Consider the following 24067-nt stretch of genomic DNA (forward strand, 5'->3'; position numbering starts at 1 on the left):
TGATCTGGCGTCGCGTTTGCCTGCCGTTCGAGCCAATTCAATTTAACTCTACGCGTTCCGTTTGTTCACCTCGTGTTAGTGAAACCCTGTCTTCTCATGCACTTCATGTGCTGTAGCACATTTGAACGGTCTTTATGACATCGAAATGTTGAAGGAGTCATTGTTTTATGAGCTCGAGAAGTCATACCTATCTTTTCGCCAAGCATGACTTCTGGTTCCATTCCCACGACTGCCCTCGTGGTGGATTTCATTTGCCTCTTTACACACGATCTGAAGAGAAAGCAAAAAAGGTGGCAAGATGGAGTGCTCAAATATCACACGTTCAACAAGCGTGTCATGGTGTATGATGATCGCAACCACTTTATAGGCGATGCTCATCGGCAAGAAGGTGGGGACCTTGAGCCTGGTGATGAGTTTGAGCTGGATCGTGGTGCTGCTATCGTTCAAGTTTCGGACTGCACTGGACAACGAGAGCAGGATCTGACAGAGTTACTGGACAAGCGCGCAAAGGAAGTTGAGAAGCGGCGGACAAATGCTGGGACGACACGAACACCAGGATCGACTGCAGCAGTAACTCAAACACCAAGAAGCGACCAAAATGCCCCCCATTTTCAACTCAGACATCGCCCGCTTAATGATCTTGTTGGAGGAGCTTCAAGAATTGGGAGGGCCGTCATTTCACCCCACTCGCCATTTGAGCAGCGCAGGATGGCCGAGAGCCCAGGTCAGCAGCAAGATTCACCTTCAGAAGACGCGCGGCCGAGCAAAAGGAGGAGGCGAGAGGAGTCGCCTCCGAGAAAGATGGGGCATGCCCGTGCTCTATTTGGAACGACTCTAACTCTCACTCCGTTCTCGTCTTCAATATCGTCAGCTCGAAGTCAACCATTGCACGATAGGGCCGCAGCAAGGCCAAAAGTCGCACCACCTGGCTCACGAGATGGCACATCAAGACGTGCTGATAGAAGCTCAAAATCACCACCGCCTTCTTCTAATCCTGAAGACACGGAGACCAGCGCTCCTCGTCAGGCTGCACCCCGCCGGGTTCTTACACAACGGGCATCGTTAAAGGAGCTGCTGGCAGGCAATGAGCACAATCGGACCAGCGAACTTCCTCGGACTCGAGAACCTCTGCCGAAGAATCGCACGAAAGCCTCGAAGCCAGTGAAACCTCGACAACCGCCTCCCAAAGATGAGGTTGTTTCACTTCTCACCCAAGAGCCCGTGTCACCAAAACATCGTAGTGATGCAGCCGCGAATAGCTCCCCAAACAGCCGAGGACATCAGGAATCCAATGCAGACAGACCATCCAGATCCCGAACATCTGCGCCAAAACTGTCGAAAATAGTTGAATCTGACAAAGGTAATGAAGGATCACCAGCAGCCGACGACGAAGCATTTCTCAATTGGGTTGGCGCAAAGTGAGGATTTTCCAGCCGTGGACCAAGCACCAGTGCCACCAGCGGACAACCGCCCACCACGCCCGAAGAAGACAAAGGGTGATCCTGTCCCAGCAATCCAAAGGCCTGCAAAGGAGTCTACCCGGAAGGTCGCCCAAGAACCCATCGTTGTCGATGAAGATGAAGATGAGGATGTGGAGGCACTACCGCATCCAAAGACCTCCCGAATCCGCCCCGAGAGCGCTGTCTCAAAAACGACCAAAAGAAAAGAGACGAGTACAGCGGAACCTCATGGAACGAAGCGAACACTGAGTACCGATAGAGCATCCGCAACAGAAACCGCTACGGACAAACCTCCTCCTGCGAAGGAACCGCGGACAGAGCTCAGGATCAGATCAAGGCAGCGGCGCGGGCTTCTCATGATGGCGCAAAGGAAAGAAGGAGGTCGACCAGGCTCAGCAGGAAGACCAGTTCCCCCCTCATCAGGAGCTGGAAGCGACACACAAAAAACATCGCATACCATCGCCCGCGCTGCCTCGATTTCAGAAGAACCCCAAGCTACTGAGAGAATTACGACAAAGACAACCGCTTCGAAAAAGCGACAAGACTCAGCTAAGCCAAGTGAGCTTCATCACTCCGTGGAGGAGCCTGATGACCAGTCAATCGCGATTCATAACCCGAATACAGAAGAGGTGGCCCGCGAGAAGGACACAGATAATGAATCTGAGGCCCTGAAAGAGCCAGAGGTCGAACTTGTACCGAGTGACGATGCAATTTCAGTCAGTGAGCTTTCTGAAGATAGGAGGTCCCCTACACCTCGCCGACGGACAAACCCAAGTCGACGCACACGAAACAGGGCGGCCCCAGTCGTGTTCAGCGACAACGAGGGTGAAACCTCAGCATTTGATTCCCCAGCAAGATCTGACGATGAAGAAGAAGGCTTGTCTCTCGCATCGAAAGCTGGCCGAAAACCTGAGCCTAAGCCCAGTTCCGGCCCACGTATCACCAAGATGTCACGGAAAAGCGTCAAGAGCAGAGAAATTATTGGTTTTGTTATGCCCGATGAAGATTTTTCGATGGATGGTTTCAACGTCGGTCATGCTGAGCTGGTTGAGGTCAAAAAGCCAAGTAACGACTTGAAAGTAGCCGAGAAGCCTCCAGGCAAAGCTCGCGATACACTAGAGGCACCAGCGAATCATAAGTCTGTCAGCGACGGACTTGAAGCGGAACAACTACGAACGAATAAGAAAGAGCCTGAGAAGGAGCAACCTCCAACAAAGGAAAAGATACCCGAACCAACATGGTCTTCAGCGAACACGAAGGAACCAGACACAGTACCGCGCTCCACGAATAGTAGGGCACATGAAGCAGCAGAACCCGTGTTGCAAGAAAAAGAGAGGGAAATCGAAATAGTACGACCCCCGACGAATGCAAAACAACCCGAAATAGGTCAACCAGCGACGAGGATGCAAGAGCAGGAAGCCAGCGCATCCGAAACAGGTTCGAGGGGCCCTAAGGTACAAGAATCCTCAGCCAAAGAAAAGGAATCCAAAGAAGTACAGCCTGCGATAAGTGAAAAAGAACTAGAAACAGTACAACCATTGACGAAGGAGAAAAACACTGAAGCAGAAGCCCCCTCAACGAGTGGAAAAAGGCTCGAAGCAGCACAGCCACCAGCCCATGGAAAAGAACAACAAGAAAAGCAACGACCGCGCATTGTGAACCCTGCGACTAGAGGTAGGAAAGCCGCAAGAAAACAAGACGCGGCCGGGTTGCCGCCGCAAACACTGGTTCAATTTGAGCCTGCTACTTCGTCTCGCATTGCTCCGGCGCAGCCACCAAAGAAGATAGCCCCCTTAAACAATGTGCCTCAATCAGAGTTGCCGGTGTTCTGCAGAGCAAACGGTGGTGCTTGGAGCAGACATGCTGAGGATCTACTAGGCATGACGAGGCCTACAAGAAGAATGCCTCGACGTTGATACCGCGGCACCTCATGTTTTGTTTTCTTGTGTCTGCATACAAATTCTTTGTAGGAGAAGTATCTTTCCGAAAACTACGTCGTTTACTGGGGGTTTCTGACTTTGTCTGGCACGTCGTTTCTACCGACACTCCTGCGAATACTTTTGGCATTTCTGTCTTTCAAGCGGACCCCTCCGTCGGTAATCCGGACTGACATTACCTCCGCGTCTGAGCTGTCAACAACCAGCTTTACCCATATTCTGTTGAGCAACAAAGGACGCACTGGATAGGAATTTCCCACGTGAAGGCTTTCATGGCTACCCCTGGCCGTTCCCACCGATGTTCAAGACGATTCGCTAAATCTCACGAAATGAAGGGGTTTGATGATTGAGAGGCTGCTGACTAGTCCTAAGCCTGTCGAAGAACAAGGAACCGCTCTGAACGACTCGATTCTCTGGGTCAGTGCTTGCTTTGTCTGAGTAAACAGGGATATTGGTCGGCCACGAATTCACACGACGACTACTTCTGTTGTCTGACCCGATCTGCCCTTGACCAGCCCATCCCAGTTGCTCGCCAACAGTATGGCCGTGTACAGAAACTCTCGAGCAACAAGAACATTGGATGATACAGCAAGCTCCAAGCCATCCGTCAGATTAGTTCCATTGGAACACCCTTGTGAGCGAATGGGCCTGCAGTGCCTCAGTTGTACGTACAGAAGCAGAGCGAGCAAGAAAGTCAGAGCAATGGATCTGCGCAAAGTATCTACGAGTCGCCGATAGAGTCACCTCGGCGCCATGTTGTTAAGGTTTTGGTGATTTATCAGCATGTTGGGGAAGGGCGTTCGGGAAACGGAATGGGCTACAGGCGTTAAGGTGGCCCTCTGCCGGCGTCTACCGTGTTAGATTTCCTATTCGGACGTTTGACGAATACAATCAGAATGAGTCGAAGTTTAGGATGGTGTCTACCCCAGCAGCACCCCTTGTTTTGTTTCTCGGCATGGTTCACGCGGCCAATATTTGGGTTCTGGTGTTGTGAACTAAAGGATGGACAAGGTGTGGATCCTGGGAAGTGCTGCGTCTGCTTACTTGATGCCCAGATAACTACGGTCGGGCACAATGTTGCTGGTTCCACTGGAATATATAAGAGGCTACTGGGCCCCGTCTTGTTGTCTCTCATCGACCAACTCACTTGGCGTTCAAAACGGAGCCAACAATGCTACCAGGAGTTTTGATTTGTCAAGACAAGGCTCCGATCTGCCTCGAGGTTTTTACACTTCAAATTTTGACGAGAGTACAAGGTTAGAGTTATCACTCTAAGTTTTGCCTTTGCCTTTTGCCTTTATCTTCTCATAGAAGAATGTCCACGCGGTGTGAGACGAGACAAAGTTACATGGTATGAAGAATGAAGAGTCATAACTGAAGAGTTCTCAATAGTTTACACAATAATGATATGATGATTCGGCGTTTTCCCCAGCTGATCGATGATCCTTGAGACTATTGAAACGAGATATCAACCAACAATGGCTGAGCCATGCTACGGCCTCCGACTTAACCGTAGTGTAACTAACATATGGGGTCGACTCGAGTCGAACGAGTTTCAAATCTGGGGTTGCTGAAGTTGAGTCATCCTCGTATGCGGGCTTGAAAGCATTGACCAACCAGAATGCTTTTCTCTCGCCGAAGTCTTAGCTCTGATGGTGCAGATGGTGGGTCGAGGTAACCAATAGGCATATTTCTTGGGGCGGATCTTACAAAAGTCCAGGAATATGATTGGTGGTTTGGTGTCACTCTGCCTTGTCGCGCTTTACCTTTTCGAGCACGCCGAAAGACTCAATCTCCTCCACTCTGACCTTCCCTTGAAGTGCTGCGCCATGCTTCCGCCCGGGCACCTGCGGCTTCCATCAAACAGACAGTGAAATACTTCGACGACGCCCTCCCCCGTGGCCTCAGGCGTTTCCTCCTTCACTTCCTCTTTCTCGTTACTATCACGACTAATTCGATTATTCGATCAAGAGAATATCTTGTATCGCAATAGTCCTCTACAGTACTGACACTAAACACAACGCAACAGACGCTAGACTAACACCGAAACTGGCGACAAGTTTGGTACCTCAAGGCTTTGCCTATCTCTCTATCCCCCTTCAGTTCAATCTGATACGCGTCAACGAAACAAGACTCTACGCATCTCTCTTGGCGCAGTCTTCCTGTTTCTCACTTGCACGCCCCATTTCGAGCGACCTCAAAACACCATAGTCTCTCGTTTGATTCTTTGACAAGTACCCAAACGCTTCACGTGAGAGTAAGCAGGTCGGAGTAAGCAACTATCCGAACCTGTCACACTTATGCATCGATCGACTAACAGAGTCGTATCTAGCCAACTGACGCGACCTACCAAAGCTCTCCAGGATATTGTATTTGGAGAGTGTACAGCAATTCCAAGCCCCCGTTCCCGTTTTCAAAATTCTGCCTTTTCAAGTAAACCTGAACGGAAAATTCGAGCTTGCAATGGCGTCCAACACCAATACTCTTCCTCAAGGATTCTCGGTTTTCCAGCCTACTCTTGGTGCTCAGCTCCAGTTCTTCCCTGCCATCGGCACCCGTGAGCTCGATGAGATGATCAACGCTTACATGCCTGGACCCGCCTCCAACCAGGAGAAGCGGGCCAGCATCGCTCTCGACTACTTTGAGTATGCTCACCTGACTGGGCAGACTTTCAAGTTCTACCCTATCTATTCCGCTGCCGACTCTCCTGCTACTGCCAGCCCTCTTCAGGACTCTGGTTATGGATCTTCTTTCAACACCAGCCCCGCTACCTCTAACTGGGATTGGAGCAATGTGAACACTTCAAGCTCTTCTCGCCGCTCATCTCCCAAGTCGACCTCCAGCCCCCAGGCCACCGATTTCTCGAACCTCCCTGGCATGAAGATCATGACCAAGGATGGACGTGATGTGACCAACTCTGCTTCCCGAGGATCCAAGACAAAGGAGCAGCGAGATCACGCTCATCTCATGCGAATCATCAAGGCTTGCGACAGCTGCAAGAAGAAGAAGATTCGCTGCGATCCTAGCCACAAGAAGCGTGGTGTTTCCAGCACAGCGGTTCAGCCTGCTAAGGTGACTAAGAAGACGAAGGCAGTGGCTCCAGAACCCAAGGCCACTCCTGTTGTTGTTCAGGATGCCTTTACGCAATTGACATTCCCCCAGCAAGACTTCTCAGCCGACCTCGACAGCTTGGCTGCTCCTACAGAACAGGGAGTTGAGCCATGGGAGCAATTCGTCCAGTTCCCTGCTGAGGATGACAACTATGACTTCTTCAATGACCCCGAGGGCTACTTCTCTCCTGGATCCTCCTCCTTCCTCTCTGAGGACTCTACGAAGCCTGTTACTCCCACGACAGAACAAGACTTACTCCGTCGTCCACGCGATGAGGACCTAGCAGGACTTACCGATCTTGCGGCGTATATGCCATTCAACCAGACCGAAGCCAATCACGACTATGTGGACTTCAACCTGTACTCTCCTGCATCAATCTTCTCTGAAGATGAGCGTATGGTCCCGATTGAAGTTTCCAAGCAGTCTATTAGTCAGCCTAGGTCACCAGCACCGAACCCACTACCGCCAAACGAGTCCTCGAGTGGCTTCTATAGTAGTGGCGGCGAACTTGGCGGCGGCGACCTAAATGGCGATCTGTTTGGATCGCTTTCTGTGGGCTCATCATCCGCACCTCAACAACCCTCTACCCATGGCCAGCTCGGCCGCGAAGACGTCTATCGCGACCCTGGAGCTGGCCTGGAGTATTACTCCGGTACCCCAGAGTCTAGTCTCGGCTCGCAACTTCTGAGCTCGAGGGCGAACTCATGGTCAGACCGCGACGCGCAAAGCTCTGTGTCTGAACCGCTGTCCTCTGTGGACTCTCAGCTATCCACGAATAGTAACGTACGTGTCTCACTGATTATCCCGCTTCTGATGGAGTGGCAACTAACTTCGGAGAAGGTGACAATTAGTCGCGATATTATCGAGGCCCGCGGAGTAACAACAGCACAATTAGAGTCTCGACCACTCGAGACAACCGCCACTACTACCACGACTCTGGGCACACAGTCCACGGAGACGATAGCACAATCAAGCTATCAACCGATCGTGACGGAAGGCACAGAAGATTCATCGGGTTGTCGAACATCCGAGAATCACACTGTGACCGCCCAAGCGATTCTCCAACGTGTCGATGCACAAGGCGACGTACATCAACCAGCTTCTCCAGATGCAGAGATTCACAATGTGGCGGAAGATATATCCCAACCTTCTCCCGCGCCCGTTGTGCCAGCTCACCAGAGGATTGGCCTGGAAACTCAATCTGACCAGCCAAGCATGGTAGCACTCGCATCCATTGCTGCGATGTTAATCGCCTCGACCGTTTGGTCTTATGTCTCTCAGCAGTTTGTCCTGCAGGACAAATATCGGGAGCAGCAGACACAACCCGCTGTACTCAGTCAGCGAAAGGTCAATGGTATCATGCCCAGCATTCGAGAGAAGGTCTGCAGATTGCAGAGCACGACACGAAGCGGCAAGACGTCAGTCGGTCGAATGGTCTCGATGAACAGAAGTCTCATCGCTTTGTAGCGATGAATCCTTGTTGCGCACCAGGTGGAATGAATGGAGTTGGTATACAGGCTTTTGGCTAGAGCCATGATAGAGCTTGCACCCTTTTTTATTTGTTTTATTTATTGCATTTAGCATTGGGAGTGAATGGCCACGCAGTTGCGCTGGTCTTGACAGGGAATGGCAGTTGCTATAGAGCGAGCATCGAGCCCAAAATCAATTGAACTGGCCTCCAAGGCCGTGTAATATTTAAATCCTGTCCCTTTGCGATGTGATCTATGTTGCGTGCCTGGTGATGTGAGTATCACCAACAGTAAAGTTTGTCCCGCTTGTCTGTGAATGAGACGGCCTCACCGTATAACGAATATGTGTTCCGTAAACTCTGGGGGGCTGTAATTCGATGAGCGGCTATGAAAGCGGGTCATCTGTATTAGACGGTGGAACAAACAGGGATTAGCGCAACAACGCGAGTATGAAATCTTCTCTCAAATTGATGTAGGACATGAGTATCTCGAACCCTTTCCCTTACTTTTTAAGGCTGGGGGAAACTTTGATAAGCCATTCCAGGCCAAAAGAAATTTCACTCCTTTTGTCTTTCATTAATTTATTTCTGGGGCCATAGGACGACGCAGCACGACAATAACTTGATCTTTTCCTTGTTCGGCGGCATCTGTACTGTACGATCGATTGCTTGTAATCTAGTGATTGCATGTGGCGATGAGCTTAGAGTAACAGCCAACTTCTGGTCTACTATTTGAGCTTTCTTGTTAAGTCTTGTGTGAGCTCTGATTAAGCTTACCGGATTATTGTTCTCCATTGTCCGAATTGTAAATACACAAAGGCCTGTGTTACTTGGTTTTGAGACGACATTTGCTGTCAGCCTATTGTTCTAAGAAGGAGGAACAAAGGACCAGGGTTGAGGAAGAAAAAAGTAAACATCGGAAAGAGAAGGAAACTTTTGGATACGAGTGAAGGGATTATCGATAACGAGGGTACGAAGGTGAAGGGACTTGTCACTGAGAAGTAAGGAGGAGGATTGAAGCCTGGGGGATAGTGAGTGAGGGAAGGAGTGAAGGTATTCAGAGGCTCGAAGAAGGAGACAAAGACAAACATGGGAGTTTTCAAGTCACTTGGTCTTTCGCCGGCCAAAGCGGCAGGTGCAAAGGCCTTGCGTCGTCTTTTTGGGCGGGTGCTTCCAGGCGAGACTGACAGTGCCAGTGACACTGATCAAACGGGCAGGGGCAACTCCAGTAACGACAACAATACTCAAAGGGAGAAAAACAACAAAGTCAACGCAGATTCTTCATCTACAAAACATCAGGATACATCTGCCCCGACTGATAATCGCCAACAAGAAGACGCTCTCACCAATACCGAAACATCTGCAACTACCTCCGATATGGTGTCGCCTCAGAAGCACGTCCCCCAGGGGATCGTGGACAAGGAGAACCAACCGCCAAACACGGCTCAGTTGTCAGACTCGCTCTCTCGTCTGAAAATTGGAGAGGAGAAGGCTGTCGCAACATCCCCCAAGCCCGTCGTTTCCACTGCCCCTGCTGCTGCTGCCGCCGAGGATGCAGCTCCCGCCGTTGAAGGTGTACCTGCTGCCCCCATCTACACAGACCCTGCTGTCATAGCGGAGCGAGCGATGCACATGAAGTTCACTGAAGAAGCTCTTGACATGGTAAGTTAACCAACACACTTGGAAATGGCAAACCGTCCCCCGCCCTCTACTAAGACTGTATATTCCCTACGACATTTAACTTTTGGCTAACTCTCAACCCAGGCGCGACTTGCTCTCAGAACCAACGAAACACCCGTGGGATGTGTTCTTGTTCACGATGGAAAGGTCATTGCTCGAGGCATGAATGCAACCAACGTCACTCGAAATGGTACTCGCCATGCTGAGTTCATGGCCCTCGGCGCTTTACTCTCTTACCCTCCCAAGAATGGACCAAGGACAACCTACCTGAAGCCCAAGCCCGAGAACCAGTCAGCCGAAGCTTCTGATACATCTTCTGTCGAATCAGGACCCGCCGATGAGGGTAATGAGGATGGATCCAAGGGCCACCTCTACCCTTATGGCCAGAAGTGCCACCCTGATGCGCGAGTTGATAGATCTATCATTCGAGAGAGCATTTTGTACGTCACTGTAGAGCCGTGTGTCATGTGTGCTTCTCTCTTGCGACAACTCGGTATCAAGAAGGTCTATTTTGGCGCAGTCAACGACAAGTTTGGCGGAACAGGCGGTGTCTTCAGCATTCATGCCAACTCACTTCCTGTCAGTGCTGATGGCCAGACTGCCAGCGCACATCCAACACCAAAGCCTGCGCAGCTTCCAGACGGAAGTGGCACACTGGGCGTCTCGTATCCTCCAGGTGGAGGAGACGGTGGAAACCTGGAATCTGGTTACGAAATTGAGGGTGGATGGGGTCGTGATGAGGCTGTCGCACTTCTGAGACGATTTTATGTCCAGGAGAATGGACGAGGTAAGTGATACATATAACTCGACTATTTTGACTGATATGCTGACTCTATAGCTCCGGTGCCTCGCAAGAAGGAAGGCCGTGCAGCTCGATTGGCTGCCATGATGGAGGGCGAGGGCACCGGTGAAGGCACTGGCGAGAGCAACGGTGAAAGCAACGGGGAGGATAATGGCGAAGGCAACGACGACGAAAACGGCGAAGAAACGCCAACTCCGGATCTTGCTGCCACTGAACCCGAGCCCCAAGTTCTTGACCTGCCCACTTCAACTCAAACTCTGAAGGAAACGCCCGCGCCGCTAGGTGATCGTACCAACGTCTAGAACAGCGTTGTCGCGATGCCGCTGCCGCATCTGCGCCGTAAGAGTAACACAGAAAATGGTGGAGCCACGGAATAGGTGGACACATCCCATGGAACCTAGCTGATGGAACTGTATCTATCAGCCCTCCGAGACACCTGTGCCAAAGTATTGAAAGCACAATTGGAGAGGATAAACTCATTTTAGACGTTTGGAGGGTCGAGTTGCAGTTTCGGTGGAATTTTGAACAGAATTGCTGTGGGAGGATGGCTTTGACTTTTGATGCATTTTGGGCGAGCATGACGCTCAAGCGGAGGACATGGCGTGCGGGCTGCTGAGTTCCAGTCGATTGGGGGCGAGGAAGAGTGCTGTCACTGGATGGTGTTGTGGTTTGTGATAGCATAATACACTTATGAATAAGGCTGATGGGTGGTCATGGAGTGCTGGGTAAATTACCATGCGTGGCAGTCTCTACCATGGAGAGTGTAGATCACAGCAAGACCAGCAATTTTGGGCATGGAGGCCGAAGCTAGACTCAGTGACTCCTTGAGTTTGGCGGGAGCAAGTGACTGATTCACTGACTAGACCCCATATCCCATTCCAAATCTCAATTTAATGGACAGAGAGGCCAAGACTATTTACTTGCTTCAGCGTAGACATGAGCAACGATAACGACCCTGTTTCTACTTATACTGCCACTGGAATCCAATCTAATGACCTAACCATAATTAACAAACGACTGATGCTTGATCAGGCCGTTGTGCAGAGTTCCAACTAGGCCACTGGGCCCAACCATACTCAATAAGCCCTTGAAATTCCTCTCCTGCTCCCGATACAGATTGGCCATCTCCATCCTTTCCTTGGACACCCATTTTCCAGCTCTCTGAGGCAGGTCTTCACTCTTGGCAACAGCGAAGCCCGCGCGTATTCCTATTAGTAATCCACCACCTGTTAATCCCTTCTTCAACCTTTGAGCCGAAGTCTGCGCCACGGCCGATTCTCCTCCTTTGACCAAATGCGAGCCGGCCGAGACAAGACCTCCGAGAGCGCCCATCGCGGCGCCAGAGCCAAATGCCGTGCCTGCTCCTTCAAACAGACTGTAGTGGGTGCCATAGAACTTGTTCTCAATCGCATTATGTGCCACGGTTGTCAACAACGACGATGTTGCGCTGATCAAGGCCTTGCTGCCGACGGTTGCAGCAGCACCAATGATATTCTCTGTTGCAGTGCCCATTGCCAAACCAACTGCCTGTCCAAGGCGTTCAGTTGCGCTCACCATGTTGGCTGGTGTAGCCACTGCTCCCAAAGCACCGGTGGCTCCTCCGATGGCCGCGTTGACGAGCACCGTGGCTGCGTAGCCGCCCCAGAACTTTCCACCTCGTTCATTGCGATGATCAAAAGACTACGTTGTACCAGCGATACCTCCACTGGCCAGAGCTCCAGCAGCAGCAGCAGCAAGTGGCGCCGCGGCTCTTCCTGTGGCAATTGTGAGGGCAATGGCGCCAACGACGAGGGCAGCTCCGAGGACAACGCCCAGTACAGCTGATAACGACCAATGCCTAGAAGGATCAGCGTGATTTATAGGGTCGTTGTTCTCAAATGCCAGTCGGTTGAGTCCGTCAGTCCTGGCGAGGTCCTTGACTGCCAGAATGTCATCAGGCGTGGTAAAGCGGCTAGTAATGGGGTCGTACCACTTGGATCTAAAGTCATAAAGCTCTGTGCCTTCATCGAGACTTTTGCTTTCGTATGTTGAAGTCTTGTCGAAGCTCGTATCGCTTGGCTGCACTCTCTTGATCCTGGGTGTTCCGAAGTCGTCATAAGTGATGGTTTTGAGCAGACTTCCATCAGTGCTCTTGAACCTGTGTGTCACGTTTCCTTTGACGTCGGTGAATAAAGCGGCAGAGGATGGAGAATATCCAGAGGCATGTGTGCTGGCTTGCTTGGGACTGTCTTGCTACAGTTTCCGATCAAGATGCCAGCACCAAACAGTTTAATCGTGATGATCTCGGAGCCGTCCTTCTTGATCTGAATATTATAGTCGTCGCTGATTGTCAAGAGAGACCCTCCGTTTCCGGGAACCTCTCGCTTCACAGTCTTGCCATCTGGAGCGCCTGTCATGTTTGTTGTTTTCCCAACGTTGTCCTTGTAAGATGCAAGCAGTCCGAATGAGTCGTAGCTGAGTTGCAAACTCGAAGCCTCAGTATCTCTGCGGGTTGTCCTCCCAGCTCTATCATATAAGATATTGAAAGCTGTCGCGGCGCCTCGCTTTCCAGTCGCCGGGTTACTTCCGTATGAAATGGTCGTGTCCGCCTTGGTAAGGATGTTGCCTGACGAATCATATACATAGTTCTTCACATTTGCGTCTCCAATCTGTGAGTTCTTGAGACGCTTACCTTCATAGTTGTACTTCTTGGCCACGTTGGACATGCCGTCAAGATTCTGGGCAAGTTGGTCTGCTCCATTGTAGATATACGTCTTCTGAACCAAGGGCTTAGTGTCTGAGGGAGACTGCCCTAGTTGGTCAAGGTTGTGACTGAGGGTGTACGACTGGAGATCGTACTCGAAAGTGTGCTGAAAATCGGTCTGTCCGTCGGCCTTGCCAAATGTGATTTTGTTGGGCTTTTCCGTTGCATTATTATACTCAAAGGTGCCGTCGAGCCATGTCTCTCGCTGACCTCCTGGTCCCTCAGCGTAGACTTCGCTGTATGAAAGCAGAGATCCGATGTACTTGTTCAGTTTGGTAGCACCGTTGGGATAAGACTTGGTCATTACCTGTCCCTGCCAATCGTACTCGAAGACTATTTCGTACTCAACCCCATCGGCGAGAGTCAAAGCCCGAGAGCTCAGTCGGGCCCGTTCGTCGTACTCAAAGCTAAGCTTGGTCTCCAGTTGCTTTGCTTCACCTGAAGGATAAACCGTCATCGAGGAAAGTCTCTCCTTGCCAGCATCATCGTACTGATACCTAAGCACTCTGCCATCAAAACCAGTCTTACTGATAGGACGACCTTTGCTGTCCCTATCCAACATAATCGCCTCTTCGTTGGCGTTGATGGTTTTCTCTAACTGTCCCGTACCATTATAGATATAAGTCATCGCTAGCTGCTCCGGTGGCTTAGCTGGGTCTTGCATTCTCTGATAAACGTTGTCAAGGATCCGAAGCTGGCCAAGCGAGTTGTATTTCCTCGTTTCCCTCTTTGCTTGAGGATCGGAAGCAGACAACAGATTGCCGGCAACATCGTACGTGAACTCTGAAGTCAAGGCTCCCTGATTCGCAGCTGAGATAATATGCTCCTTTCCGTTGATGGAAATATATGTACGAGGCGCAGACCAAAGCACGACATTAGTGGCGCTCGCGTTTGGATCTGGTCCGGTAACAGTCTCCAAGACTGTTCCGCCCCCAATGGAATATTGCAGGCTTGAGACGGAATTAATGGCCGAGTCGTTGTGGCTTGGGCGAGTCTTGTTGAGGACCCGACCGAGCTTGTCGAATACCGAAGTTGTGCCTTCTGACGGCCCGGGCTGATACTCGAAGTTGTCCCATGGAGCTGACTGGAGGTTGAAGCTTTCGAAGAGGGGATTGCCGCGAGTATCATATGTCCAACACTTCCAAGTGACATGCTTGCCTGTTGAACTGCTGGCAGGGTCAACTCCTTGTCTAGATCGTTGCATCCTCTTCTGTCCAACACAATCAACAACGTCTAGTACTTGAAGTTGCCCAATGTCTGTGTCATTGAAGTACGACAAGGTCGATGAGGTCAAATACGAGTTCCCTGCCGAGCTCTTGAAGAGGTCGTAGCTGTACTGCTGAACTGGATCCAGGATACATTTGTCAGACAAGAGCTTCATAAAATCGCTTGATGCCGCATACACCTTGGGCAGGAATTCCTTGGCTGTAGTTGAGAGAGTCCTTGTGACCTTGCTTTGATGCGTGCCTCGATGTTTCTGCCGAAGCCATCGACGCGAGTACACGTGAGTCGTCCACTCGTCTCACGTTTGGCCAGCAGCTCGCCACTTGCCATATCATACGCAAGAAGTTGGATGGAATTGACGCCACGACCTTTTTCTACCTGTTGAATTGGGAGACTGTTAAAGTAGGAATCATAGGTCGTCGTGGTCGTGAGGCCGGCAGGGTCCATGGTTGATATCTCATTGCCGTAATCATCGAACCCATGTGTCGTGGTTAAAAAGTCTCCAGTATCATCCGACCACCTCTTGACGGTTTCAAGAAGGGCAGTATTGCTGTTGTATGTGTACTGAGTAAAGTTCACGTCTCCTTGTTGAAACGCAGTCAAGTCCCGATTGGTTTCAACCGAGGAGAGCTTCATAGCCGTCATGAGACTCGTGATACCTCGGATAGATGTGTAAGAACAGTTCTCCCAAGACTGGAAGAAAATCTGGCCTTGCTGATGTTCTGAAACATATTTGGTGATGACGTTTCCATTGTCGTCGTAGGTGAATTGGGTCATCTGCACCCGGCACTGTTCCCCTTCTGTCTCGAGCTTGTCGAATAGCTTGTTGACATGATAGATATCACATCCATTCTGCTGAGACAAGGGAGTATCGTAGTCTGTCTTTTGGGATGACAACGGGGACTGTTGAGGATCTACTTTAGGGGCTGAATTCAGCGTGTCAATTTTAGACTTGAGCCCGATCTTTGGGAAAGTCTGGAAGTAGTGCTCGGTTGTCCAAATGTCATCAACGATGTTGTGAGTCGTGATGGACTCAAAGCCCAACCAGCCTCTTCCTTGACTGTTTACAAGAACTTGACGATACGTCTTTGCCATATTGACCTCCAAGGCCAACAAGTTTGTGGCTGAGTCGTTGGTGTGTTCGAGGGACGTGACAGCATAATTGGGAGCGCCCTTGATAACATAGTTTCCAGGATCGGTAGGTGGATAGTTTTCCCAGTCAACGGCAGAATCGTAAACGTCCGGGTCTGTGAGACAACCGTACGAAAAGGCAGTGACAAGGCCCATTGAGTCGTTGGACGATGACAGAAGATCTGTCGGCTGGCCTGTGTTGTAGACAGGGACAATACTGAGCTTGCCTTCGGCAGTGAGGCTGTAGAAGAGTCATCCTCCCATTCCAATGCCACTCAGATCCGCGGGAATCACTTGAGTATTCTCCGTCTTGGGATCTGGCGTGACTGGGTATGGGACAATGGGACTAACCGCGGCGCCGCAGCGTCCAACAACCGACATGCATACAAAGCTGATGTCGTTACTCTGTTGGTAGACATAAGCCAGGGATGGGTAGAGCCCGCCATTGAGATTTGTAACGGAGAACCTGCCATCTCCCTTCGGTTCCATGGCGTTTTCAACTGTTTGCGTCAGCTCGTCACCACACTTGGCGAAACTGCCCATGCCGTCACCAAGCGAGACCAGATATCTGAAGACCATGTTTGGTGCCTGGAACTCGGCCTTTCCAAGGACAATATCCTGAGTACCATCTCCATTTATGTCGCAGGACAGGACGCTCAAAACAGGCGCGTTGGCATCTCTCTTGGGAAAGGGACCTCCGAGCATGGAATCGATCCCAGTAGCTTTGAAACCCTTGGACGAATCGCCTGTTACGAGGCAACGGAAAGACGTGGCCTTGATGTCGTACAGATCATTGGGCAGTACCTCTTGCCACACACGTACAAGGCTGACAGCTCCAGTTCCCGAGTGTTTCAGGAGAAACCAATCGATCGTGTTATCGAAGCCGCAGGTGGTATCTGTCTGGATGACATCTGCCAGTCCGATGCTTCCAGACTTACTCTCATTGGCAACTCCTGGAAAGTTGCGAAAGGACAGATTCTGGCCATTGGGGAAGATTTGGACAACGTCAGCGACGCCAGTTCCAGTTATGTCCATGGCCATGAACTTGGACTTTACTACCCAGGGAAAGTTAGTCTGCTTGACTTCTTGAACCGCAGTCAGCCCAGCACCATTGCTTTGTGAGAGGAAAAACTCGAGCATTCCCCTGGCGTTCTGATACGGTATGATCAAGTCTGAGCGGCCGTTACCGTGAAGATCAGGCGCCAAGAAATCAGGCATCTTCGCATCTGGGCTCGTTGGATCCCACATAGGCATCGGTACCTGGACATTTTCCTCCGATGGAGTCCAATCAGTAATGGCATCAGGCTTCACGTCGGGGTTAGGCTTTCTCTCTGCTGTGTAGGTCTTGACCGTCATTACTTTGTTGGCAATGTCCCATACCATACAAGCAACATCAGTGAGCGCCTTGCCAGTCATATTCAGGAGAAGCAGGTAGCGACATTGGACTCGGCTTGGAAGGGGTCCGCTGGCACCGTCTTGAAGAGATCTCCCGGTGCAGTATCCTGCGCGGTGTATGAAAACGAGGTAGGGAGAAGATTAACGGCCTGACCGTCTTTTTCTGAGCTCTCCGCTACCTGCGAGAGGTACGAATCGTTAGTCGTTGCCGACTGACCGTAGGTGAGGGAGTAGGTCCTGTTGACCGTAATCTCTCCGCCGATATTGATGCCGGTGGAGATAGAGCTGAGGAGGTTTGCCCGGGTGATGATAGCTCCTGCAATGGAATGCGTGACCAAGTCCTTGCGGTCAGCGTAGTGAAACTGGACAAAACGCGTCGCAGGAGAGTCAGTGACATCGTTGGAACAGTACTTGATCGAATCAAGATACGATGTGTTGACATCTCTAGTGTTCTCGGTCTGTGGAGAAGGGATGTAGTTGTATTGGATCGTGTTGCCGTGACAATCCGTCTGCTTCTTGATACGCCATTCTCATGCCTTGCCTTCAGGCTGAGTCACGATGCGGCTATCAAGAGTTGTTCCATACTCAATCTGCCGTCCCATATTGTCGGTGACCAAAAAGCCACCATCTTCACCAATCACTTGACTTGAAGACCAGTGTTTTTTATCTCAGTGGTATACACAGTTTGAGGTCCATTGTATTCCCCGTCTATGTTCAACAAGTCTAGGCCATCCATTATGAGCTTATGTTTGGAAGTATCATAGTCCGGAGGAGGCGGGTTGACTTTGCCATAGACGACCTTTGGGGCTCCAAGGTAAATGCTGGATACACCACCAAGCACCCAGCTAAGCCCAATGATACCGTTCGGAGTACCTTGGGAATACTGGAGGGACAGATCAGGCTCATTGCCGGACTTGATGCCCGCAGGAGTCTCAATCTTGAGCATGTAGCGAGCAAGGCCATTATTGTCAATATCGGCTTTGCCCTGTTGACGGCCAATAGCTGAGCTATAGGAAATCATGATGTTCTTTGTACAATGAGTCGATAGTTGAAAAGATATAATATTGAGAACAGGGTGGAGATAATAAGTCTGCCAGAAGTAGGTCGCAAGCTGAAGATTATACTTACAACCTCGAGATAGTAGATAGATATATGAGGATCGCGTTTGTGATACTCAAGTAAGTCAACGGCTATCTTCCTCGTCCTCTCCGCTTACAGATTTCGATCGGCTTGAGAAGTGGCGGTTCAGACATTGGCACAACAGAGCTGAATGTGAATCTAGAGTTCAAGAGCCATTGTGTGCTGCCTGCATGCACCATGAATATCACGGAATGGTCTAGATGCCATGCTGTAGTCTACGAATGCGCCTACATCTCGGAATCACATACTGTATCTAGTGAGTTATCATGTCCCGGGAGGTGAAGAATCGCGCAATGGTGGATCGATAAGCTCGTCACATAGATGAACCTAGCTACTCAAGAGAAAGACAAGGTCTCAGGTCTCAGATGAGAGGCTCAGAGATCATGACCTAGAACTCGCCACGTAAGAGCTGGAAGTTTTCAGCTCGAGGAACTCAGCCACTTCCCAGCAAAAGCTGGTTTGAGTTGAGCAGACACCTTCCTCTTCGACCACAACGCCTCAAAAACTAGTAGAATTATGTCTCAGTTCAACGCCGTATAAGTCGCATCGCGACGACATACAAGATTGCAGCCTCACGTCTTACAAGGCTAGAGTAGCGGGGCAATATGTAAGGTCCTAGTACAACAAATCGTAGTAGAGTATTTGGCGGAGAAACTCCTCGGTTTCGAATGACTACACGGCGCTGAGACTGGTTTGCTCTATACGTTATCACAAAGCAAGTCGTTATGATTTGTGACCAAGCATGTTGGAGTCGCGAGACAGAAATCCATTGCGGCGCGGGAGAAGAGCTTTCCGGTTGGTATTATCTAAGTATCTTCTGATAATGTATTCGCCAACATGTCGACATCTATCACTCAGCATCGCCGCAAGACCTCCGGGACCCCATCTGGGTGAGCTGATATTGTTGGCGAACGGGGGAGCTATTTACCCTTCTTCACATATCTGATTGTCTTGATACCTGAATGATGAAGTATAAATCCAGGATCATGCACTCAACACTCAATAACGACAAATATAGACACTTGCCGCCTCCTCATAATACCCTTCCCCTTAAATCTGTACTCAAAGCCGAAACGTGTCAATTTAAAACACAACATGGCTACCGATATGGACAATCTCAATCGTTTCGTTGCCCAAAAGAACTTGGAGAGGCTTCAGCATTATGATATAACCCTTACAGACCCAGCTTCTGACAGCAATGCCATTATTGGCGACAAGTGGAAGCTCGCCTATTCTATTCTCAAAAAATGGAGCGACAAGAACCCAGACAGTATCAAGAAGGCCATTGAAGCGCAAGTGTTTGGCCAAAAGAACCCCATTGACTGGAACATCGCATTTCTTCCCTTCATGGAGAGTATGGCTGTATATTTGCGAGACTATGGCAAGATCCTAGCTGCATGCGAAAAATATGCCCAGTGTCAGGACCCTGAAGTTGATACGACCCCTGAAGATCTTGAGGACGCCATCAGCACTTACATCAGCGCTGCAGATGAAATTAACAACGTTGCCAAGCTATGGGGCATGAAGTTCATGCAGATTTGCGACTTGCCCCGTCAGGGCTTTGAGGAGCAGCCCAAATGGTCTGGACCCATATTGCGGCGCCTTCTACACCACTGAGGCCCAGAGGAGCACCCCCTTTATCGGGTTGGCTTTCAAGGGCACATCGCCATTCAAATTGCGAGAGATCTTGGTAGATAAGAACTACCAACTCGTGCAGGGGGGACTTCCTACAAGGTCAGTCGGCCTCGGCCGGTGTCTATAATGGCCTGTTTGGCGACTTCAGTGAAAAGGGCAAACCGTCATAAAAGCCTTATAACCACATTTTTGAACAGTTGGGGGTTATTGCCAAAACCCTTCCTCGGGCTGAAGGCACAACAATCCGTGCTCACGTCACAGGACATTCACTTGGAGGTTCATACTCAAGCATGTGCTATGCCCAGCTTCTGATCGACGCCTCCAAGTTTCTCCCGGGGTTCAAAATGGGTGATGAGTATACTTTCGGAGCCCCTCGAGTTGGTAGCAACGACTGGGCGTTGATGAATCGCAGTCTTGCGACTGATGGGGATGGGTAGGTCTGGCGCATTGCAAACTCTGACGACATCGTACCACAACTACCGCCCACTGATCTGTTCAAGATTTAAGGGTCCTTCTATCACACTGATCAGGGTGTCACCATCTTCAATGACAAGGCTCCCCAAGACATCGCCTCAGAGATCAACGGGCTTCCCCCGCCAGGCCGAAAGTTCACATCTTGGAAAGAGTTCAAACGCGATGTCATTGATGCTGGGCCGCATCGTAAGTTCATTTCAAGGCTACTCTGATCTGCTCAACTAACATTGTTTACAGTCCCCAACTCGTACTACAAGTCTATGGTTGAAGCAATCAAGACAACCGCAAAGAAAGAGACCACGGAAGGGAATGGCTTTTGAACATTGGGCTCTTTAAGCTATATACTAATCTACATGCCTATTACAACCTCATCCATAATCCCATCATAACAAGTGAAACCAATAGTTTGTTAGTGCATAAGTATCGTAAGTCGCCGGCTCCATAGCTCGTAACCCCACAAAAGCTTCCACTGCCATAACAACTCGTGTTACAAGATAAAGCAATGGACTTGCAACCTTGATAACGGTCAATGGCCCATCCCATGTAAGACTCATCTTCCTGAACTGCATGCAGATAACGGATGTAATGACTGAAACGAGAGCGCTAACTCTCCATAGCCAACGCTCTGCCTCTGATGGGAAAGAGGAAGTCCATGATATCAGATGAATGGCTCCGAAGGATGCCCCTAATAGGCAAAGAAGTGGCCAGTATCTTGTCATGTAGAGACTTGAGTCCCACTCAGTGATGACGTTGTCAGCCTCGACTTCAGTGACAGTCGATTCAATCTTTTGGGAGTTAGGCTCAGTAGTGGAAACGCTTTCCTCCGCAGTTCGTTCAGGATCCTCCATCACCCCAACCTCATCATCCCGACAATCGCGCGGCACAACGTACCAAGCGATGGAATTGTCCTGCTTTTGACTGGGATCGGAGACGTCATAGGTGTTTTCCATTGCCAGACTCTCGAACTTCTCCCACTGAAGAGGAGTCATTTCTGGCAAGTTGACGACAGAGGCGGTGACGATATCCTTGGGCTTCTCCCACCAGAAAGCATACGTGACTAGTCCGTTGAACACGTAGGCCAGCGTCATGGTCTCGATAGTTGCCAAAGGAAGATGATGAGCTGAGCGCGTGATGCACTGCACTGTGAACCATACAACTTGAAGAAGAGCAGCCAGTTTCACCAGACCATCAGCCTTGTTCTTGTCAGCGATCTCCTCCTTGGCAAGGCCCCAATTCTTATGATCCTGCCATGATACCAGACCGTTTTTCAAGAGCCAGGCATACTGCTCAGGCCAGAGAGTTCGATAACCACCATTATCCCCAGAATTATAGCGTACACCCATCATACAAAGATAGAAGCCATGCACTGTCTTGAACTCATTGCTCGTAGTGGCGGCGCATCGTCTGACGGCTTTACGAGCTTGTAAGAACTCTTGTAAAGACTCAAGGCATACCATCTCAGGAGCCAGGACGGCTTTGACAAGTTGGTAGAACTTGTGCTGATGCCGAAGTTGACGAGAGACATGGATACGTGGATGAATGGCCGTCCAAGTGCAGATGGCGATGGTGAATAGGCAAGACGTGATGAGAGACCATGTGCCGCGGTTTGAATCTTCGGGGACCCAGCCCACGAACTCAGTTTCCGTCGATCTTCTTGTCTCTGTGCCGTTCATGGGTAACTTCAGTGAACTTGATATCGAAGGTTAGAGCTTGGCATGTGATAGAGAAAGGCAGGGTCGCTGCAGTTCATGCCGGGAAGCAAATATATTTCAGCTCGACTGTCCAACATCATGAGAATTCTCTTGCGCACCAACAACGCGAATAGCATCATGCGCAATCCAATGAATCGTTATCATTCTTAAGAGTGTTGGTTCCATCTAGGAACGGGCCGCATATATTAAGCGCCTGAAGTCAAATTTAGCATGTGTCCTCCACCAAATTGGCCAGTAAGGTGCTACAATCGGCTGTTTTAGCGCCCGCCTCTCAAGTTTTCAGGGGTGTGGCTGCTTACGTGACGCCTGAAACTCCACCATGTGATAACGGCCAACATCTGGAGGTGCGTTACTTCTTGCATCTTGACACTTCAACCAAAACAGTTGCTTTTGTTTGCCCGCAACCCTGGGCCATTTTCTATTTCACTTGGCCTCTTCCTGTCGATATTTCTCTTTTTACTGGCCTCTTACCAATATGGCGGCATCTTCAGCCTGCGGCCGACTATGCTGGCGCTTAGTCTAACACTTGGCGTTCCAGCCATGCTGTATTTCAGTATTTTGGGAGCGTTGGTTGTTGCGCCCTCACTACAAGCTCACGCAATTTACCTACACAAAGTTACTTTGACGTGGTTCAAGGATCTCAATACACCGGAGCAATTTGGATTCGCTCATCATCAAGTTACACCCTTCTACATCTCAACACCAGATGGAGTCAAGCTGCACATATGGCATGTACTCCCTTTAGCGACATATGAGTCGCACCAGGAAGGCTTGTTGGCCCAAGGGCCAGAAGGTGGATTGGTAGACAAGTTTGAAGAAACTTTGAACTTCCGTCTACTAAAAGAGAACCCAAATGCTCGCCTGGTACTTTACTTCCATGGCACCAGTGGAACTATGGCCAGTGGTTGGCGCCCTGATAGCTACCGCTCCCTCTACTCAGCTGACCCAGTCAACACCCACGTTCTGACATTTGACTATCGCGGGTATGGAGAGTCCACCGGCTCACCAAGCGAAGATGGTATCATCACGGATGCTGTCACTATTGCCAACTGGGCTATTCATACTGCGGGCATCCCCCCCGAGCGAATCGTGATCTTTGGACAAAGTCTGGGCTCAGCTGTGGCCATTGCCCTGGTCAGCGAGCTCGCCCAGAAGACACCCTCCGTTCATTTCGCTGGATTGGTTGTTACAGCGACGTTCGCAGATATCCCCCAATTGACTGCTACGTATCGCATTGGCGGCTTTATCCCTGTGCTTTCACCAGTAGCCAAGGTGAAGCCGCTATTCGCGTTCTTTGCGCGGCAGCTTTCCAGCACTTGGGACAACATGTACAGGCTCGGCGAGTTTGTCAAGGCTGCTGAAAGGTACGATATCACTCTCCTGCATGCCGAAGATGACACAGATATTCCCATGGAGCATTCCATCAAGCTTTATAGGGAAGCCGTCCGTGCTGCAGAGGGTGTCAAGGACTTGACCGAGAATGAGGGCGCACTCCTCAGCAGGATAAGCAGCCTCGAGAAAGGTCGCGGAGAAGGAGGCTCAATTACCGTCTGGCCTACCAGCAAAGGCAACATTAGACTCGAGATTTTGAAGTATGGAGTTCATGACAAGATCATGGCGTATCCTGCGACTGGGCTTGCGATCAGCCGGGCGTTCGCTTCGGTTCAGAAATAGAAGGGCATGGAATATACAGAATATAGACACGGTTTCTCTCCCCCATTCAACTCCATGTCACTCTGGCATAGGAAGATGACTCTGCCCACCCTGCGTATCAGCTCTAAAGCTAACACAATCATGCTTATATACCAGATTGGTTAAACAGTAGGTACATACGACCAAAGGTAGTGGAAAATACGGGATCCCGTCCGCTCTCCCATAGTCAAGCCACTAACCGGCGGATTAGTAGTTGGGTCGGTGACGACCAGCGAATCCCCGCTGTTGTATGTTTTTGTGAAGCTCGCCTTTTTGCCATTTACTGCATGCATGTCAGACTTTATCAACGGGAGCAACCGCTAGCCTGTCTTTCAATTTTGGATCTGTTCAACTGGAGGTTGTCACTAGCATGGAGCTTTGGCTTCACCTATCGCCAACATCATTCGGAGAGACTCACAGCCCGCCTTGTCCCACCTCTTCATCGACTTGCCATTCTCCAGAA

At 50.3% G+C, this 24067-nt stretch overlaps 9 protein-coding genes and 1 non-coding gene across 10 annotated transcripts; 6 read left to right on the forward strand and 4 right to left on the reverse strand.

The window, feature by feature from the left end:
- Positions 1–204: 204 nt before the first annotated feature.
- On the forward strand, positions 205–3376 carry FOXG_03688 (uncharacterized protein; the record flags this gene model as incomplete). The annotated part of the gene is made up of 2 exons (XM_018381521.1): positions 205–1360; positions 1434–3376. The coding sequence occupies 2 exons, from the start codon at positions 205–207 to the stop codon at positions 3374–3376; spliced, it is 3099 nt and encodes a 1032-aa protein (XP_018238039.1).
- Positions 3377–5860: 2484 nt separating this feature from the next.
- FOXG_03689 (uncharacterized protein) lies at positions 5861–7975 on the forward strand (the record flags this gene model as incomplete). The annotated part of the gene is made up of 2 exons (XM_018381522.1): positions 5861–7291; positions 7349–7975. 2 exons carry the CDS (start codon positions 5861–5863, stop codon positions 7973–7975), a joined length of 2058 nt encoding a protein of 685 aa, XP_018238040.1.
- A 438-nt stretch (positions 7976–8413) lies between these two features.
- On the forward strand, positions 8414–11412 carry FOXG_03690 (uncharacterized protein). Its single transcript, XM_018381523.1, has 3 exons — positions 8414–9638; positions 9741–10443; positions 10495–11412. Exons 1-3 carry the CDS (start codon positions 9066–9068, stop codon positions 10758–10760), a joined length of 1542 nt encoding a protein of 513 aa, XP_018238041.1. The 5' UTR covers positions 8414–9065; the 3' UTR covers positions 10761–11412.
- Positions 11413–11454: 42 nt separating this feature from the next.
- Positions 11455–16912, reverse strand: FOXG_18631 (uncharacterized protein; the record flags this gene model as incomplete). The annotated part of the gene is made up of 5 exons (XM_018398769.1): positions 11455–12113; positions 12150–12682; positions 12724–14545; positions 14605–15783; positions 15832–16912. The coding sequence occupies 5 exons, from the start codon at positions 16910–16912 to the stop codon at positions 11455–11457; spliced, it is 5274 nt and encodes a 1757-aa protein (XP_018238042.1).
- A 62-nt stretch (positions 16913–16974) lies between these two features.
- FOXG_18632 (uncharacterized protein) lies at positions 16975–17553 on the reverse strand (the record flags this gene model as incomplete). Its single annotated transcript, XM_018398770.1, has 2 exons — positions 16975–17460; positions 17509–17553. The coding sequence occupies 2 exons, from the start codon at positions 17551–17553 to the stop codon at positions 16975–16977; spliced, it is 531 nt and encodes a 176-aa protein (XP_018238043.1).
- Positions 17554–17588: 35 nt separating this feature from the next.
- FOXG_03694 (uncharacterized protein) lies at positions 17589–17972 on the reverse strand (the record flags this gene model as incomplete). The annotated part of the gene is made up of 1 exon (XM_018381524.1): positions 17589–17972. One exon carries the CDS (start codon positions 17970–17972, stop codon positions 17589–17591), a length of 384 nt encoding a protein of 127 aa, XP_018238044.1.
- A 1214-nt stretch (positions 17973–19186) lies between these two features.
- FOXG_03695 (uncharacterized protein) lies at positions 19187–20520 on the forward strand (the record flags this gene model as incomplete). Its single annotated transcript, XM_018381525.1, has 4 exons — positions 19187–19643; positions 19809–19825; positions 20257–20386; positions 20438–20520. The coding sequence occupies 4 exons, from the start codon at positions 19187–19189 to the stop codon at positions 20518–20520; spliced, it is 687 nt and encodes a 228-aa protein (XP_018238045.1).
- Positions 20456–22082, reverse strand: FOXG_03696 (uncharacterized protein). Its single transcript, XM_018381526.1, has one exon. It carries the CDS (start codon positions 21871–21873, stop codon positions 20584–20586), a length of 1290 nt encoding a protein of 429 aa, XP_018238046.1. The 5' UTR covers positions 21874–22082; the 3' UTR covers positions 20456–20583.
- A 174-nt stretch (positions 22083–22256) lies between these two features.
- On the forward strand, positions 22257–23707 carry FOXG_03697 (uncharacterized protein). Its single transcript, XM_018381527.1, has one exon. It carries the CDS (start codon positions 22417–22419, stop codon positions 23584–23586), a length of 1170 nt encoding a protein of 389 aa, XP_018238047.1. The 5' UTR covers positions 22257–22416; the 3' UTR covers positions 23587–23707.
- Positions 23708–23743: 36 nt separating this feature from the next.
- Positions 23744–23859, forward strand: FOXG_18633. Its single transcript, XR_001936367.1, has one exon. It is a non-coding gene; the product is annotated as a 5S ribosomal RNA (ribosomal RNA).
- The last annotated feature ends 208 nt before the right edge of the window (positions 23860–24067 follow it).

Source organism: Fusarium oxysporum, chromosome 8 (genome assembly GCF_000149955.1).
Source record: "Fusarium oxysporum f. sp. lycopersici 4287 chromosome 8, whole genome shotgun sequence".
Classification (NCBI taxonomy): domain Eukaryota; kingdom Fungi; phylum Ascomycota; class Sordariomycetes; order Hypocreales; family Nectriaceae; genus Fusarium; species Fusarium oxysporum.